Consider the following 16,014-nt stretch of genomic DNA (forward strand, 5'->3'; position numbering starts at 1 on the left):
TCTAGCTGACGGGTGTGTAAATGGCTTTCTGCTGGAGCAGGGTCCCCCGGGAGAACCGTTCCACTCACACAGACAGTGACAGGCCAGTAATGCTCCCCCCGAAAACCCCCTGTCTTTGCCTCACCTCCAGCCACCCCTCACCGACCAGCCCAGACAAACATCTTGATTGTAATTGAATTTTCAGAACGGCTGCTGTGTGACGGAGTAACGATTGGAAGGGAGAGCGACAGAGAGAGAGAGAGAGCCACAGTAAGAAGGGGTGGAAGGGAGGAAACTGAGGATGAAGACGGAGGAAGATGGAGTGGTGGAAAGGTTAGAGTAATGACAGAGGCTAAGATTGAACAGGAAGGAAGAGGAAATAGCATACTGTTGTATAGCATGACAGTGGAGGGAAAGCCAAGGACAGGAAGCTGCTGGGGGATTAGCTTTGTTTCTGCGCCGAAGTCTTGACGGATCGTAATATACTGTTGCAATGCAAGTTTCATGGTTCACATACCTGCCGTGCGCATGCATAAGTGTAGCTGACATGTGAAAGATCAAGGAGAGGGGGAAAAAGCACCGAATAATCTGCGGTTAACATTAGAATATCATCCTTGAGAACATTTAATCCGACACAAAGTAAACAGAACTAAACATGGTAATACCTAGGGGCATAATGCACTGTTGTTAAGATCATACTTTATTAGTTCCGCTTCACATCTTTCTCCCATTGATATTATTGTTTGTTTGGGGTTTTTTTTCTCCAGCTAGCCTTATATAGTCTTGATTTAATTGGATAAACCGCCATTACATCAGCTATGTTGGCAAGTGAGGTCAGAGCTAATTCACTTAAAACACGTGTTAAAATTAAAGGTAGTTCTGCTAAATTTCTTGGTGGCTTACAACATAACACGAATGCTGTATTTCTGGGGTTGTTGCTATGAAAGCTAAAATAACTGCCACTTAGCTGTATAACTCTGTGCTTCATTGTTGTGTAGTGTTTTTTTCATTTTGTCTATTAAGTGACCTGCCCTCTTTATGATAATGAAAGCTGAAGTCGAGGATACAATCCGTTTTCTGTATGTCTGATAAGCCAGTTTTGATAAGTTCGCCATCCCTTTCCTATTAAATCCGCACTCTCTTTCCATATTCGGTGCTCTGATGAATAGCAGATGCCCTAAATGAGCACTGACAAGTTTATCGCTGGGAAAACAGATTTGTTTATATAGGAAAATTTACACTTTGATTTGTGGCAAAGAAAACAAATTGTAGGTGGCGATTCCTCCCATGGAGTGTGGTCACAGGCACACCGACAAGTTCCAATCACACATCATTGATCTTTGTTCATTCATTTATTTTAAAACACTCATAAAGCTGCATTCACCAGTGGCTCCATACTGTAGTGGTTAACACATTTGTCCCAAAACAGAAAAGCTTTCCCAAGAGGAGAGACAAATTCTCACGTGGTGTTTAAAAGAAAAAAAAAAGCTGCCAAATCAAATGTGTGTGTCCATCTGCTGTGGTAACCAGTCCATTCACAGCACAAGTCAGCATCTTTCATCTGTCACCTTCTTTGACAGCTTTTTTAATCTTACTGAAGTCTTATTTTGACAGTGTATTTTTATAATCCACATGTGTGACACAGGATTTGTAAATGTCTTTTCACTTCCAACTTTGATATTCTTGCCCTACTGACCCTGTCTCACTCTCTCTTTTTACCCCTCCCCCCATTACCCTCAAAGATTTTATCTAGTCAGCGGTGGAGTGCCCCTCATCATCTGCGGGGTCACGGCAGCTGTCAATATAGACAACTATGGCAGCAGGGAGCAAGCGCTGTAGTAAGTCCTAGATTTGCTTCTTCCTGAGTCAGTCTGAGATGATGTTTCACATTGTTATGCAAATAAAGAGTTTTTTTATGTTTTACTCCCAAAAATTAAATTTGATTTAATCTTCTTTAAACGCTGTTAGACGGGTGTATACATAGACACAAGCGTATGCTCCCTTTGGTGGATGTGTATTTCATTTAGTTACTCTCTTCTCAGTAAACACATAAAGATGATGTGACTTTATGAAGGTAACCATTTAATTACAAACAGAAAGTAAACTTTGAATTGTTCCATATTTCTTATGGTATTAAAGTGCAGTGGTGTGTTTGTGTGTGTTGCAGCTGCTGGATGGCGTGGGAGCCCAGTCTGGGAGCATTCTTTGGCCCCGTAGCTTTCATCGTCCTGGTCACGTGCATCTATTTCCTCTGCACATTCATCCAGCTACGGCGACACCCTGAAAAGAAGTACGAGCTCAAGCAACTGACGGAGGAGCAGCAGAGGCTGGCTGCTGTCGATGTGCCGACACACTGCCACCAGGGAGCCGAGCCCGGAGCCCTGGCTCCACCGCCCAGCGGGAGCCACTGCCCCGCCGGCTGCCCTGGCATTCCCATCAACCCCGCGCTGCTGGCCAACGAGCACTCCTTCAAGGCTCAGTTAAGAACAGCGGCCTTCACCCTATTCCTCTTCCTGGCAACCTGGACTTTTGGGGCACTAGCTGTGTCACAGGGCCACTTCCTGGACATGATCTTCAGCTGCCTTTATGGTGCCTTCTCCGTCACCCTCGGCCTCTTCGTCCTCATCCATCACTGTGCCAAGCGGGACGATGTTTGGCATTGCTGGTGTTCTTGCTGTCCTGGACGAAGCGCCGACGCCTCCTCTGGTGCCCCCGCGCCCGCTCAAACGCGGCCCAAAGTCAACGTGAACGGAGATACCCCCGGGCACGGCCACGGCCACAGCCACTGCCACCATGACTCACCTTGTCAGGCTAAAGCTCTAAGCTGTGGCCATGGCAGCTTAGCTCACTGTAAACACGCTGCCCTTCCTTCCTCACAAAATCACATGACGTGTCTAGCGCCAGTGACGCCGTGCTGTGCCGCACTGCACAGCCAGCAGCTTATGGAAGAAGAGCCCGCGGCCACGCATGTGCTGCTGCACGCTGACCCGGAGGGTTACCGGCCGGGGATCCAGTTGCACCCCTGCCTAAAGAGCAGTGCCAGGACTAAAGGCCGACATCTCAGCCGCAGGGATGGGGCCGGTGCTTGTGGAGCGGGGAGTGAGAGGGAGTACGCCTATCACATCCCCTCTAGTGTGGATGGAGGCAGCGTGCACAGCTTACACACTGACAGCCCCCACAGCACACACGAGCGCCACGCCCACATCTGTCCACACCTGGCCCACGAAGGCCACCATGACGTGCATCACACATGCCACGCTGCTGCAGAGTCCCTGGCATGCCATAATCCCTGCCACAGGCACATCTGCTGTGCCAAGGCAGACCTTTTCCCTTCTCTGTGCCCGGCAGAAGCAGGAGACACGGGCGTCTTCCTGTGCGGCTGCGGCAAAGTGGCTGAGGAGGACCCCGTGGCAACACATCACCATTTGGAAATGCACGCCCCGCGCAGACAATCTTACCCTCAGAACCCGCCCAATCAGAACGGGATTCTAAAGGGGAGCCTGCATGAGGGTCTCCTCTACACATCAGACAGCACAGGAAATATACGCACTGGACCCTGGAAGAATGAAACTACTGTGTAGTGTGGGAAGACTGAGAAGAGGGGATGCAGGCAGCATTCCTGCTTCCCCTTCTAGGATAATAAAAAAACAAAGAATTGTATAACATTTTAAAACATCACAATCAGCGTGGGATATTTTTTTATTTTAATGTCCTCTTGATTTTATGTGTGCTGTTTTACTGTACAGAATTCCATTTGAACGCTCTCCTTCAGGGGGCATCCACTGACAGAAACCGAATTTCTTCCATCACAATGAATTTGTGAAAACGTGTGTCGCATGGCGCCTTCAGATGTAATCGAAGGTGTCGCCACTGTTCCATATAACTACAGATCTATCTCTCTCTATATATACAAGAAAATGAATGGTTGTACGTATGAATTTGTGTGTGTTAACGCTCAAAGGCAACACGCTGCAAGATATTTTTTACACTTTGAAACACGTCAAATAGTCTCTGATGACAGTGAACCTCCAGTACTTAAAAGAACTTCTTGGCATCCATGTTTTAGACAACTAAACCAGCAGTTTTAGACTTCATGGGTATTTTTGCCATTCGGTCAAGCAACTGTGAATATCTACTAGAGTTTTCTAAAAAAAAGAAATATATATAAATATATATAAAGATACTGTTGCTTACAAGAGATGTGTGGATGCCAGTTAAGTTGTGAAAATTCAAAGCAACAGAAAAAGAGAAGTGAAATTAAGCATCCTCTTATCCAGGTCAGTATTGATCGTGCTGTCTATATGATGTCTTCACTGTTGTGTTTCTTTTTCTTTTCTGTTCTGGAGAGAATAACGGCACATCAGCAGCAACAGCATTGTGTGTAGAAAGTTACTGTCAGTGAGTCATTGGATCCATTGTGCCATAAAGAGCCAGGTCCTCACAGCAAAGTTCATTGCCAAACCGGTGTGCTGGTTTTTATTCCATTCAGCTCAGTTTGCACACGCTTCATGTGACGGTATCACATCAGCTTATGTTTCTCTGTACAATCAATCTAGAAAAAAAAAACAGCAACAACAATAACAGCAAGCTGCATCAACATAACTTTGGGAAACCAGCCCAGCGTCCTGCAATTTTCCCTCCTATTAAAATGCTAATAAAATATTTCAGACTCACCCGACATTGGCCGAAGCCAAAAAAAATGATACATGGCAGACACCAGAGCAAATTCGGCCCTGTTGTGTTTTATAAATTTATAATTTGCCTTATAAAAGCTCCAACGCATGCATGCTTATATGTAGCTGTGTTTTAATGGTGTAAATGAATGCCTTTCCACAGACATATCATTTGACTCGACCCAATGCAGCTTGCCATGTGTCCTTTTTTGAAGCACTTGTGGATTATTTCACTTCTCAACAGTACTATTTGGCTCTTGTGACCTTCATGTTGCATCACTTTAAAAAGGACCCATTATGCTCATTTACAGCTTCATAGTTTTTTTTTAATCTTCAATCTTAGAGTCATCTTTGCAAGATTCATAGTTTAAATGAATCCTTCTTTATCTTATACCAGGCTTTAGTGCAGTTATTTCTGGGCAACTGCTTTAGCCCAGAACACCCAGTTTTCTCCTGATTGGTTGCCCTTCAGAAACAGCACATGTGTGGCCAAAAGTAATAGCCAAAGCTGATACCCCCCTCACTGAATCAAACAGAGTCGACACTAGAAAAAAAACATTTAGAGAGGTTTCAAGATTGCTTTTGACATTGTAACAATATATGTATTACAGAAAATAAGATAAACCATAAGCTATCCCTTTATTCTTACATTTATTCAGGAGTCCAGTCAGTAAAATCATATGTCCTGCTTTGGTGACAGCTTTTGTCAGGACTGCTAACAGATGAAATGTGGATCATTTCTTTTTTTGTTTTTTTAAACCGTGAAGGTCACACTCTCTTTGAAGAATTGCCTCTCGAAAGAGAAGCCAAAAGAGTCTCCGTGTTGATTTAGAAGCGCTTGTTTGTTTTATGAATGATAATATTTAATACAATGCTCCAGACAAAACAAATCATACATTTCATCAGACCAGCCAACACTTCATAAAAAAAACAACATCCAAAGCATAATCTCACAGCAAAGCCCACTCTCGCGAAACCACCTCAGCATGCGCACCACCTCTCTATCCATCTCGTGCACTTTTTGTCCGTGTATATAGAATTGGTTTCTGATGAATTATTTTTTATGAGATTTAAGATATTTAAGAATAAAATAAGTCTATGTAAAAGAAAGTTGTATGGGAAAAAACTGACCTCTCAGTGTTATAATGCTCAGTATCTGAGTTTAGAAATGTCCTTTTTGTTTTCAAATGCCTTTTTTTTCTGTCGACTTCATAAAGTATGCAGACTCGCCGTGTGTTGTGAGACTTATCCTGTCATATCAGAAATAGAAATGCACTACCCATTATAACGTTTGGCCTGCCAGAATAGTATTTGTCACTTACGGTGTCGTTATAATAGAAGTGCTTGTTCAGACAGACCTGAATTAAGGAAAGAAATTCAGAGAAAGAAAGCAAAATATTAATGTGACAGTCCTTCTGGTTGAATGGCAAGGCTTTGAACAGTAAAGGAAGGCAATGGTAGACATCAAAGATGATGCATGAACCTCATAGCTTTGCACAGGGCCATTGGAGTTATTGCCAGGGACTGGGACAAAATGGGATGTTATGGGTTCAGCTTATGGGTTATAAAACATTGGCCCACAATTGATCATACAATACAAGCTCCTTTGAGCCACCTTGGATGCTAGCAGCCAGCGGCCCTGGCTTTATAGTTATTGGAAAGGGATTTGTAACAGTATCACAACGAAATCATCCCACATTAAACCGAGAGAACATCGGTCTAGGTTAATTGCTGTACAACATGTGCATTTGCTGGTGGTGTGTCTTAGGAGCAGCCCGAGCTTTTCAGTGTCTGTGAGACGGTGTGTTTGGTATCACAGGCCGCCATAGGCCACCTTCTCTGTCGCCATCAGTAACAGATGTACTGCCCCAAACAAGCTAGCTGGCTTCGTTTCGGCTCACCAGGCGCCTGCTGGAATATTCACCTGTGGTACTGTGACAAAACCTAAAGCCAGTTTTCAATTTTTTCTACATTGACACAGATTCCAATAAATGTATTTTTTCACCATGCAACGGACGAGCGCGTCTTTGGCTTTGTGTTTGTGTGCCTGCCACCTGTGTGTATGTGTGTGAAAGTGCATTTAACATATGTGAATATGAATCCAAGTGATCGCAAAAGCCTGTTTTTTCCCTCTTCTTCTTCTTCTTCTTCATAATTCTCTTTTATAACTTCTGCCAGCGTGATGAAAATTGAGATGTCTTTTGGACTCACCATGGGGGAGGAATCAAGTGATAACAGGCTTGACTGCTGTTCCTGCTGCTGCTGCTGTGCGAGTGTGTGTGGTGCATGCCCAGACTTTTGTCCACATACATGCACAGGCATCTGCACGTGCACATATCTTGCAGGAAATGAGACACTGTGTCTTCTGCGCATCACAAACGGCACCCTGATTTGACAGGCCGTGAAACGCCTGAGCACATTTAATATGCAGCTGGATTTTTTTTTCTTTCCCAAGGCCACACAGCTCTCTCTTCAGCCTCACAACCATCAGATTATTCGTGTGACTGAAAGCCATGTGAAATATCAAACCCCCGATCTCCTTCTCTGTTGGCTGTGAGGACCCAGGCTTAACATGAGTACTGCAGGGTGTTATGAAAGGTGAGTAATGGATGTCTCGAGCCTCTATCTTTTAAAGAAACCAAATTATTTTGTGTGCTGCAGTGCCAAATGAGTAGCTGCCATCCTTGTATATGACGCTTGCCCGTGTCTTTGAATAAATAAGTGTGTGTGTTTTTTTAAGTGCTCAACAAAGAGTCAATAAAGCACATGGATGATTCACCGTGAGGCTTGAAGACTGAAGGCCGTGGTAGGTGAGGCCATGGTGGTTTGGCAAAGGGAGAAATTGGCCCAGGGAGGCAGCTGTTTCATTAAAAATTAATCTGATTTTAGCAACACAGATGTGTGTTTATGATACAATTAACAGTGTTTTAATTTCCTGTTGTAATAGATAGGCCTATAAGTAGGAGTATTAGCCAAAGAAGAAGAGCAGGAGATGTGAAGAGAAATGCTTATGTGCCCCTGCAAAGAAATACGCTTCATGTATGGTACGGAAACCATACATGCAGTACAATTAGATTTTACTGAGGGGCTTCTATCATGATGCAAGAACTGTACATATGAACAGGGGCATGATTTGTGAGTCTCTTTGTAAGCCTGTCTCTTAACACGTGTCAAAATTGCTGTTATCTTTCGCTATCTCTCATGTAGATCTAACAACATATGGCACGTAAACAATGTTCCTCTGGTGTATAGAGACTTGTATTACTTTGTCTTACTTAATCAAGAATGTCTTTGATTTCTCTCAGACCATGTTATACCGTTTATATGCCTTTGGCTTCCTCCCTTACTCCCCACACGTTTAGTAGCTCTACCCCCCCTCCTCCTCCTCCTCTTGTCTTGTCGGACAAGACTTGTGATAGAAGGCTGTGATCGTCATGCTAATGTTGTCCTTGGCTTAAATAACATGCTAGAGATTCGCGGGGTGGGGAGAGCGAGAGGGAGCAGCAGAGTGAAGGCGGGGTGGTGAGGAGGGGGCGGTGGATGGAGGGGAAAGCAGGACGGATAGTTTGAGGCTTATGAGAAGAAAGACACGGCGAGGGAGGTGGAGAGATCAAAGGGGAAGAAAAGACAGAAAGAGGTGGGCAAAACTTCTTATTAGATATCATCACTTGGTTTCTTGGAAGCTACATTTCTAATGGGTGTCCGTGAAATTTGTGTGTGTGTATGTGAGAGTGCATCTCAGGCTTGCTGCAGTGGAAGGTAATTTACTCCAGTGCCAACTTCACGCCCACTGGTTTTACACATGCAAATCCGTTCATCTATCTGAACGAATATCTATAAACATCTATAAACACTGTAATGTAGCCTATAAAGGTGGAGCTCCTCAGAATACAGCGAGTCCTGATGATATCACACTGATGTCACTATTTAAAATATGCACTTTTTATGAAAAGTCTGAACTATTACTGATGAAATCAATGTTTATAGTGAACCTCACCTATTCCAGAGAGTAATTTATGCAAAGCCTCCAGGTTGCATTAGTGGTAAATACATCATATGGCAAGAAGATGCTGAATCTGCTCCTGATGTTTCTGGGAATGTTGTAAGATCTGAGGGTGACGTTTCAGATAATGACAGAAAAGAATGTTGTTCCAATAATTTAATAATTTACTAAATACACTCATTGCCCACTTTGTTTGGTAAACGAGTTTGGTAAACCTTGCTAGTAAACCTTGTTTTGCCTTCAGAACTGTCCTAATCAGTTCTGAGGCATCACACAGTTTCAGTAACAATACTCAGGTGTGGTGTTAAAACAATGCTCGGTTGGTACTAGGGGCCCAAAGTATGCCAGGAAAATATCCCCATACACCAATAAAACACCAACAACAGTTTTAACTGCTGAAACAAGGCAGGATGGATCCGAGTTGTTATGCCAAGTTTTGACATAGCCATCCAAATGTCACAGCAGAAATTAAGGCTCAGGCAACATTTTTCCTGTCTTCTGTTGTAGACTTTCCCGTTCTTAGTTGACAGGAGTGGCACATGTGGTCTTCTGCCCAACTGCTTGAAGGTTTGGGTTTGGTGTCTTCAGAGATGCTCTTCTGCATACTTTGGTTGTGATGAGTCTTTATTTGAGTTACTGTTTCCTTTAGCTAATCTACTCTGACTTCTAGCATCAACGTGGTCCAAAGAACTGCTGCTCACACGATATTTTTTCTCATTTCAGACATTCTGTAAAAAAAAAGACAAGGCTGTGTTAAAATCCCTGTAGATTACAATTTGTGAAATACAAACACGCCACATTCGAACTCTCTTAAGTCACCTCGCTTCTCCATTCTGATGCTCAGTTTGAACTTTGGTAGCTTGTCTTGAACATGTCTACATGCTTAAACAATCCTGTTTTCCTGCTATGTGAGCTATGTATTAGCTCTTTGCCTTAACAAGCAGTTGAACAGGTACACCTAACAAGGTGGCCAGTCACTGTGTGAATCATTTTGTTAACGTTTACCTCCATTAAATTGCTGCTTATTCTATGCCTATGTATTTTTACTCTTTACTGTTTTCTTACTGTAGACGGTCTGTTTTACAATATTTTTTATGCATTCTGTAGAGAATCTTTATACTGGGCTTTTTCATATTGGAGAAAGAGAGGACAGAAATCACAGGTCTATATAAGAAATGAATGATCAACCAATCACATTTAACCCTTTATTGTGCTGTTAATGTCATACTGTCTTACTGGGACACCTAAAGAAATGTACCATCACTAATGTGTGTTTTCGCTACTTCTAGGAATTACTAGTTCTTATCATGCTATCACCAACACTTGCTATGAGTCACCTATGACTTGCTCATATCAGCAAAAATGAAAAACAAAAAAAACATAGAAGCTTAACACAGACTGTCTGATTATCACTTTGTATGTGTTTAAGGATTCATCATGGTCCTGATGGATCCTATCTGTCTCATTTGTTTGTCCTCAATAACAGCAGCTGTGCTCTTTGCAAGCACAGATTGTTTGATTTCATCTCTTTACGTCTCTCTGGGTTGATGATTGCTTAATTTTTACTCTGTGCATACAAGAGCACAGTTTCAATGTGATAAGAATACTCTGGACTTACAGGAGAAAGGCTAGCAGATATCTTAAGAACAAGCCGAAGCTCTGCATGAATGCAGCCACTTGGACATAAAGACAACTTTAGAACTAAAGGAGCACTGAGGCCTTTACAAAGTGCAATATTACATTTCTTTCATTGTTACTTGAGAAAACTGGTAAAGTTAGCCTCAGTCTCGCTATCGTGTAACTTTCTTTTCCATACGTGTTTTTTTTCTATTCTTTTTGAGACAGAAATTTCAATTACTTTGTTTCTGTTCATGAAAGCAGGCCAGACTCACATTCACTGTTTATGTAGCTTTATTTCTGTCTCCACCATTCCTCTTTAACAAAAACCCAAAACAATACAAAACAGGCTAAAAAGCAACACTGTTGAACTGAGCAATTACTACACTACACCGGTTAGGCACAACAAATGACCACCTGCCTAATATTATGTTGGTCTCCTTTTACTGTAGGTAAAAGGTAGGAGGTACGTGTCAAAGTAACATTCAATTCCATTTTATTTTTATGGTGCCAAATGGTAACAACTTAATTGCCTCAAGGCACTTTATATATGTAAGGTGAAGACCCTATAATAACACAAAGGAAACAGAAAACCCCAACAATCATATGATCCCCTATGAACAAGTGATTTGGAGACAGTGGGAAGGAAAAACTCCCTTTTAACAGGAAGAAATCTCCAGCAAAATCAGGCTCAGGAAGGGGCAGACATCTGACGTGAACATTTGGGTTTAGGGGATTAACACAGGACCCAGAGATGACTAATAACTGATAATTAAATGGCATCCACATAGATGGCAGGACCCAAAGTTTCAGAACATTGCACAAAGCATCACACTGCGTCCACTGGCTTGCCCTCTTCCTATAGTGCATCCTGCTGGTACCAGGTGTTCTCCAGATAAGCAATGCACTTTCACATGGCCATCCACGTGATGTAAAAGAAAGCATGATTCATCAGGCCTGGCCACCTTCTTCCTCTGCTCTGTGGTCCAGTTCTTCTGCTCATGTGCTCATTGTTGGCACTTTTGGCAGTGGACAGGAGTCAGAGTGGGCATTCTGACTGGTCTGCAGCCCCATGCACAACAAACTGTGATGCACTGTGTATTCTGACAGCTTTCTGTCAAAACCAGCATGAACTTTTTTTTGTCAATTTAACCTGCATCTGTTGGACATGACCACAGGCCAGCCTTTGCTCACCCCCATGCATCAGTGCGCTTTTGCGTTTGTCAAACTCGCTCAAAATCCTCATGCCCATTTTTCCTGCTTGTAACACATCAAGTTTGGGGACAAAATGTTCACTTGCTCCCTAATATATCCCACCCACTAATAGGTGCCAGGATGAAGGATAATCAGTGTTATTCATTTGTCTTTCAGTAATAATGTATTTATTACTTAATCCCAAGGTTATATAATATATAAAGGTTAATGTTGGTGCTCCAAGTGTGCATATAGTGACATGTACGCATGTTAAGCATTGCTGCTGTGTCATCTTACATTATTCCCTTGGAAGAACCAGCCTGCTACACTTACACAGACTTGTACTGTAGTTGTTTGCCTGGCGGGCACAGGATATGATGTGTGATAATGCAGTGCATAGGGCCTCCAAACATAGGAAAACAAAAACAGCTCTATTGGTTTTCTTGCTTGTCATAGCTGTGTTTTGCCTCAGCATATGTCTCCCTATACAGAGGATGCCTTCCAGCCAATAGCTATCGCTCAGCTTCCCCAAAAAGACCTCTGAAGACTTACATCCCCCTCTAAGTACATAAAAGTAATGAACAAAAACCCCAACCTATTTTACTGAGCTCAACCCCATTCTGCTATTTCACAGTGGCTTACTGTCAACACATCCACACCTGAATTTCAGTCTGTGATGTGACACTATGAGCTAGCTTCTTGTGCTAAAAAGAAAGAAAGAAAAGAATAGAAGAAAGGACTTTGACATCTCGGTGAGTGACATGTCTGAATATTCCCTTTAACTTGTTTTCTCGACACAAGTATTGGCCCCTGCTGCGCTGCTGAATTTCTTTATGCATCAAATCCTTTGTTGGAATTGTGATGTGTGCCATCACAATGCCTAAGTCAGGTAAGTGTGAATATTACTGCGCTCTCTAACTCAAAGCTGCACTCTGGCTTTGGAGGGAGCCAAAAGCTGCCAATCTGTGTTGTTCTATGTATTTGACAACCCTCCCCCGTATCTCCCCTCCCACCCCCGCAGTCTCTCCTTGTTATTTATAGCTTCCTCTAATGATGACGCAACGCAGCACAACTGCAAGGGAGCAAAGCATCATGTGACGGTTTTAATGCAACAATCCGGTGGTTTATGAGGCCTAAGAGGCTGCTGTTGCAGTATGTAACATCAAGGCTCGTACAACAGCCAGGCAGACAGGGAGGGAGGACTAGAACCAGCCAGCACCCTGCCCTCCCCTCCCCTCCAGCCCATTCCTTCTCCCTTCTTTAGTGGAGAGAGAGGACAGGACAGCTGGGGACGGCATGGTGGGCCAAGGACCAGTGAGGATGGAGAGAGAGGATTGCAACAAGTAGACTATGCTACAGTAGGTGTTCGTTCTGGGTCTGTTAAATCCCACACAGCTGCCAATAACCAGTGTTCACTGCCGCTATAGGTCAAAAGGGATTTTTGATCCTGTAAACTTGACAAACTTTGCAAAGAGAACGGAAACTGCAATGGAAAATACACAGTACAATGTCATGTACCCACCCGTCTTCTCTTTTTTTTTTAATTAAAATGTAAAGAGAAGTTGATTTAAATGAAAGAAAATACATATGGTTATATTTTCTGTTGTTACATGTTTAAATGTGGCTACTTTCTTGCCACAAAGTAACAAATAAATATAAATTGGTGGCATCTTAATATAGTGGTGGGCAGCAGGTTATTACTGTTAGTACTGTGGATTTCATATTGGCTTTTGGTCCTTAAATAATTATATTAATTTAAACAATTTATAAGTAATTACAATAATCAGATGAGAAATAAAAAAGGGATTTTATTTTTTGTTCTTTTTCTGTTTTATGTGATTATTATTATATTTGATTATTATTTTGTTATTATTTATTATTTTATCATTTAATTATTTTTATTATTTGATTTTTACTTTATTTGTTTTTAAATTAATATAGCGTTTTTGTTTTCTCTTTCATTTCATAAATTAAAAACAATGCTATTAATTTGTTGGTGGTTGATTGTTGGTTTTAGCAAACCCTGTCTGACTTAAAAAAAAACTTTTTCAAACACAACTCAGGGTGACTAAAAATATGTAATATATATATAAAATATATGCAATTGTAGCTGTGACAATGTGGAAAAGAAGCATGGAATAGTTGTGACAGTATCGTTGTTTTTTAACTGCATCTCTTATCTATTGTTCTGTTGGTGATTCATGTTTTTGCTCACTTCTTATCCAAATCGTAGCTTTTCATCATACGTGAAAGTTTGTATTTATCTTTTACAACACTTTTTCTTTCTCGTCTTTAATGACTTTGTTTCCCCCGCTTTCCCTCAGCAAGAATTTCTCTTTTCCGTAACCACCATTCGCCAACCACAATTAGCCAAGCTGCTCTGGGATTGCGCATCAGCCATGTGCTGCACACTGCTCTAGCTTAACCAACATCTTAAGCATTTTAGCCAACATAAAATCTGTTAATTTCTTTTGTCAGTTTCACAACCCTACCCCATGCTGTTTCACTTTTCTACAGTCTCCAACATGTGCATATTTATCTATGAGGTATGGTTTATGGTCTTAATTTTCCTTGCGTGGCAAGGGATTCAAATCCTGGCTGTGCCTGAGTACAATTTCTCATTTTAAACTCTACATTCCCTCAGTAGGAATTCAGTGCACTGACTGTATGCTCCAGAAAATCAATCTGTCACCAGTTTCATTTGTTTTCACCAGATGAGCTCTGGGAATCTCAGCCTGCAAATGTGCACTTGACTTGGAAAGGCTCTAAGCATATGGTCCAAGTGTGCAAATGTGACTTCTAAAATGGAGAAGCATTCAGAGGGCTCCTCTGGGTTCCCTTTCGGTGTGACAGAAATCAAAATCCTGGATAAAAGAAACATTGGGAGTTGGGAATAGCGACAGAAATGGCTACTCCTGTTCACCTATGATATGAAAACAGACAGTTATGTTAATGCATGACATAACATAGTTGGTAGTGGCTTTAAGTGTCAACAGCATGAACTGAGAGGTCTGATTTCATGCAGCCCTGCCTCCGGTTTCAGACTGAGGCTGTTTCCTGCTCTCAATACAGGAATGCCATCTAGTGGTTAAAATCAGTAAGTTTACATGTGGAACCGTATTGGAAAATAGCCCTTATGTACAACAGGTTATTAAACAGGATAGTGCATGAGCTTTGTGTTAATGGCTGCAACACAGCTGCAGCATAACATAGCACAAATGCAACACTTCCCTGCCAGTCACATGGTATTAACTTGGCAAAGTGCACCAAAAAAATCTCTCAAGTTCGCCCTCCTAAGACAGCCTATTTAACAGATCTTTATTAAGTAAAAGATTAGCCAGCTGAAGTAAATAAGTGTTCAAGATGGAGTTAAAACGAAACGCTAGGGTGGGCTTGAGCACCAGCCCCCAACCAAATGCAAATGTATGCAGGAATAACTGCTTCCCTTCTCTCTTCCTGTGATGCGTAACCATGAGGCAAGTCTATGGGCGAAGTTCATAAATGTTTGTCCCGCTGTAACATATTGAGTTAGCTGCAGTTATTTAACCTGCACTCGTTGCAGAGATTGTGCCCCAACACTGTTTTTGTCTGCGAGGCCTGATGAATATGCATTTCTTCCCTCTCCCTGTCTTTAATGCCTAAGCGCTTCCTCAACCACACACACACAGTGATACATTTGTGCACAATACAAATCGTCATGCATATAGTGCTATTGATATACAGATAACTTTGCAAAATACCTATTAGAGCTCTCTACTTTAAAGATTAGGATGAAAACGTTCCTTTTTGAAAAAGCGTATATAACCGCGAACCCTTCCTTCATTATGCTGCAATAAGGTCTAAGCTGCTGTGGGCGGCTGAGTGTTTCTTCTTCACCCACCTTTTTTCACTGTGTGCTTCTACAGCAATCTGCATTTGATTTTTAGTTATTATTGATCTCTGGCTTTTTTTCTACAGCATGTCTGTTGTCCTGTCACCCTCCGCTCACCCCCAACCGGTCGTGGCAGATGGCTGCCCCTCCCTGAGCCTGGTTCTGCCAGAAGTTTCTTCCTTATAAAAAGGGCTTTTTTCCTTTCCACTGTCACCAAGTGCTTCTCATAAGGGGTCTTCTGATTGTTGTCATCTGAGCTCTATGTTGTTTATTGCAGGGTTTTTAACTGCTGTTGGAATTTGGAGCTATATAAATAAAATTGAATTGAATTTATTATGTAAGATTTTTCTTGATGATGATGATACTAATTAAAAGTGTAATAGTAAGTAAACAGCCAGATATGCCAAAAAGATCACCAAGAGAACAGAACACATAAATGCGTCATCAAATGCACAATTGTGTTTTTAAACAGAAAAATAAAAGGAAAGTAGATGATAGATGTGTTACATAATTAACTGAGTGGAATGATAAGTTGAAATGGAGGAAACAGTGAAATATGTGTCTCTAAAAGGTTGATTCTGTTCATCTGGACGTAGCGTTTTGTGGGAGAAATGTTTCGTCACTCATCCAAGTGACTTCTTCAGTCTCAGCTGACTGCAGGTTTCCCCAATCTTATA

General features: G+C 41.9%; 1 protein-coding gene across 1 annotated transcript in view; it reads left to right on the forward strand.

Annotated features, from left to right (window-relative positions):
* adgra1b (adhesion G protein-coupled receptor A1b) overlaps positions 1-6,651 on the forward strand; it is a 203,785-nt gene extending 197,134 nt beyond the window's left edge. Inside the window, exons 18-19 of the mRNA XM_080869232.1 lie at positions 1,722-1,817; positions 2,147-6,651. Coding sequence (XP_080725358.1) covers positions 1,722-1,817; positions 2,147-3,560 — 1,510 coding nt within the window. The 3' untranslated portion in view covers positions 3,561-6,651. The remainder of the gene's footprint in view (positions 1-1,721; positions 1,818-2,146) is intronic.
* The last annotated feature ends 9,363 nt before the right edge of the window (positions 6,652-16,014 follow it).

This window comes from Rhamphochromis sp. 'chilingali' (genome assembly GCF_963969265.1).
Source record: "Rhamphochromis sp. 'chilingali' genome assembly, chromosome: 20".
NCBI lineage: Eukaryota > Metazoa > Chordata > Actinopteri > Cichliformes > Cichlidae > Rhamphochromis > Rhamphochromis sp. 'chilingali'.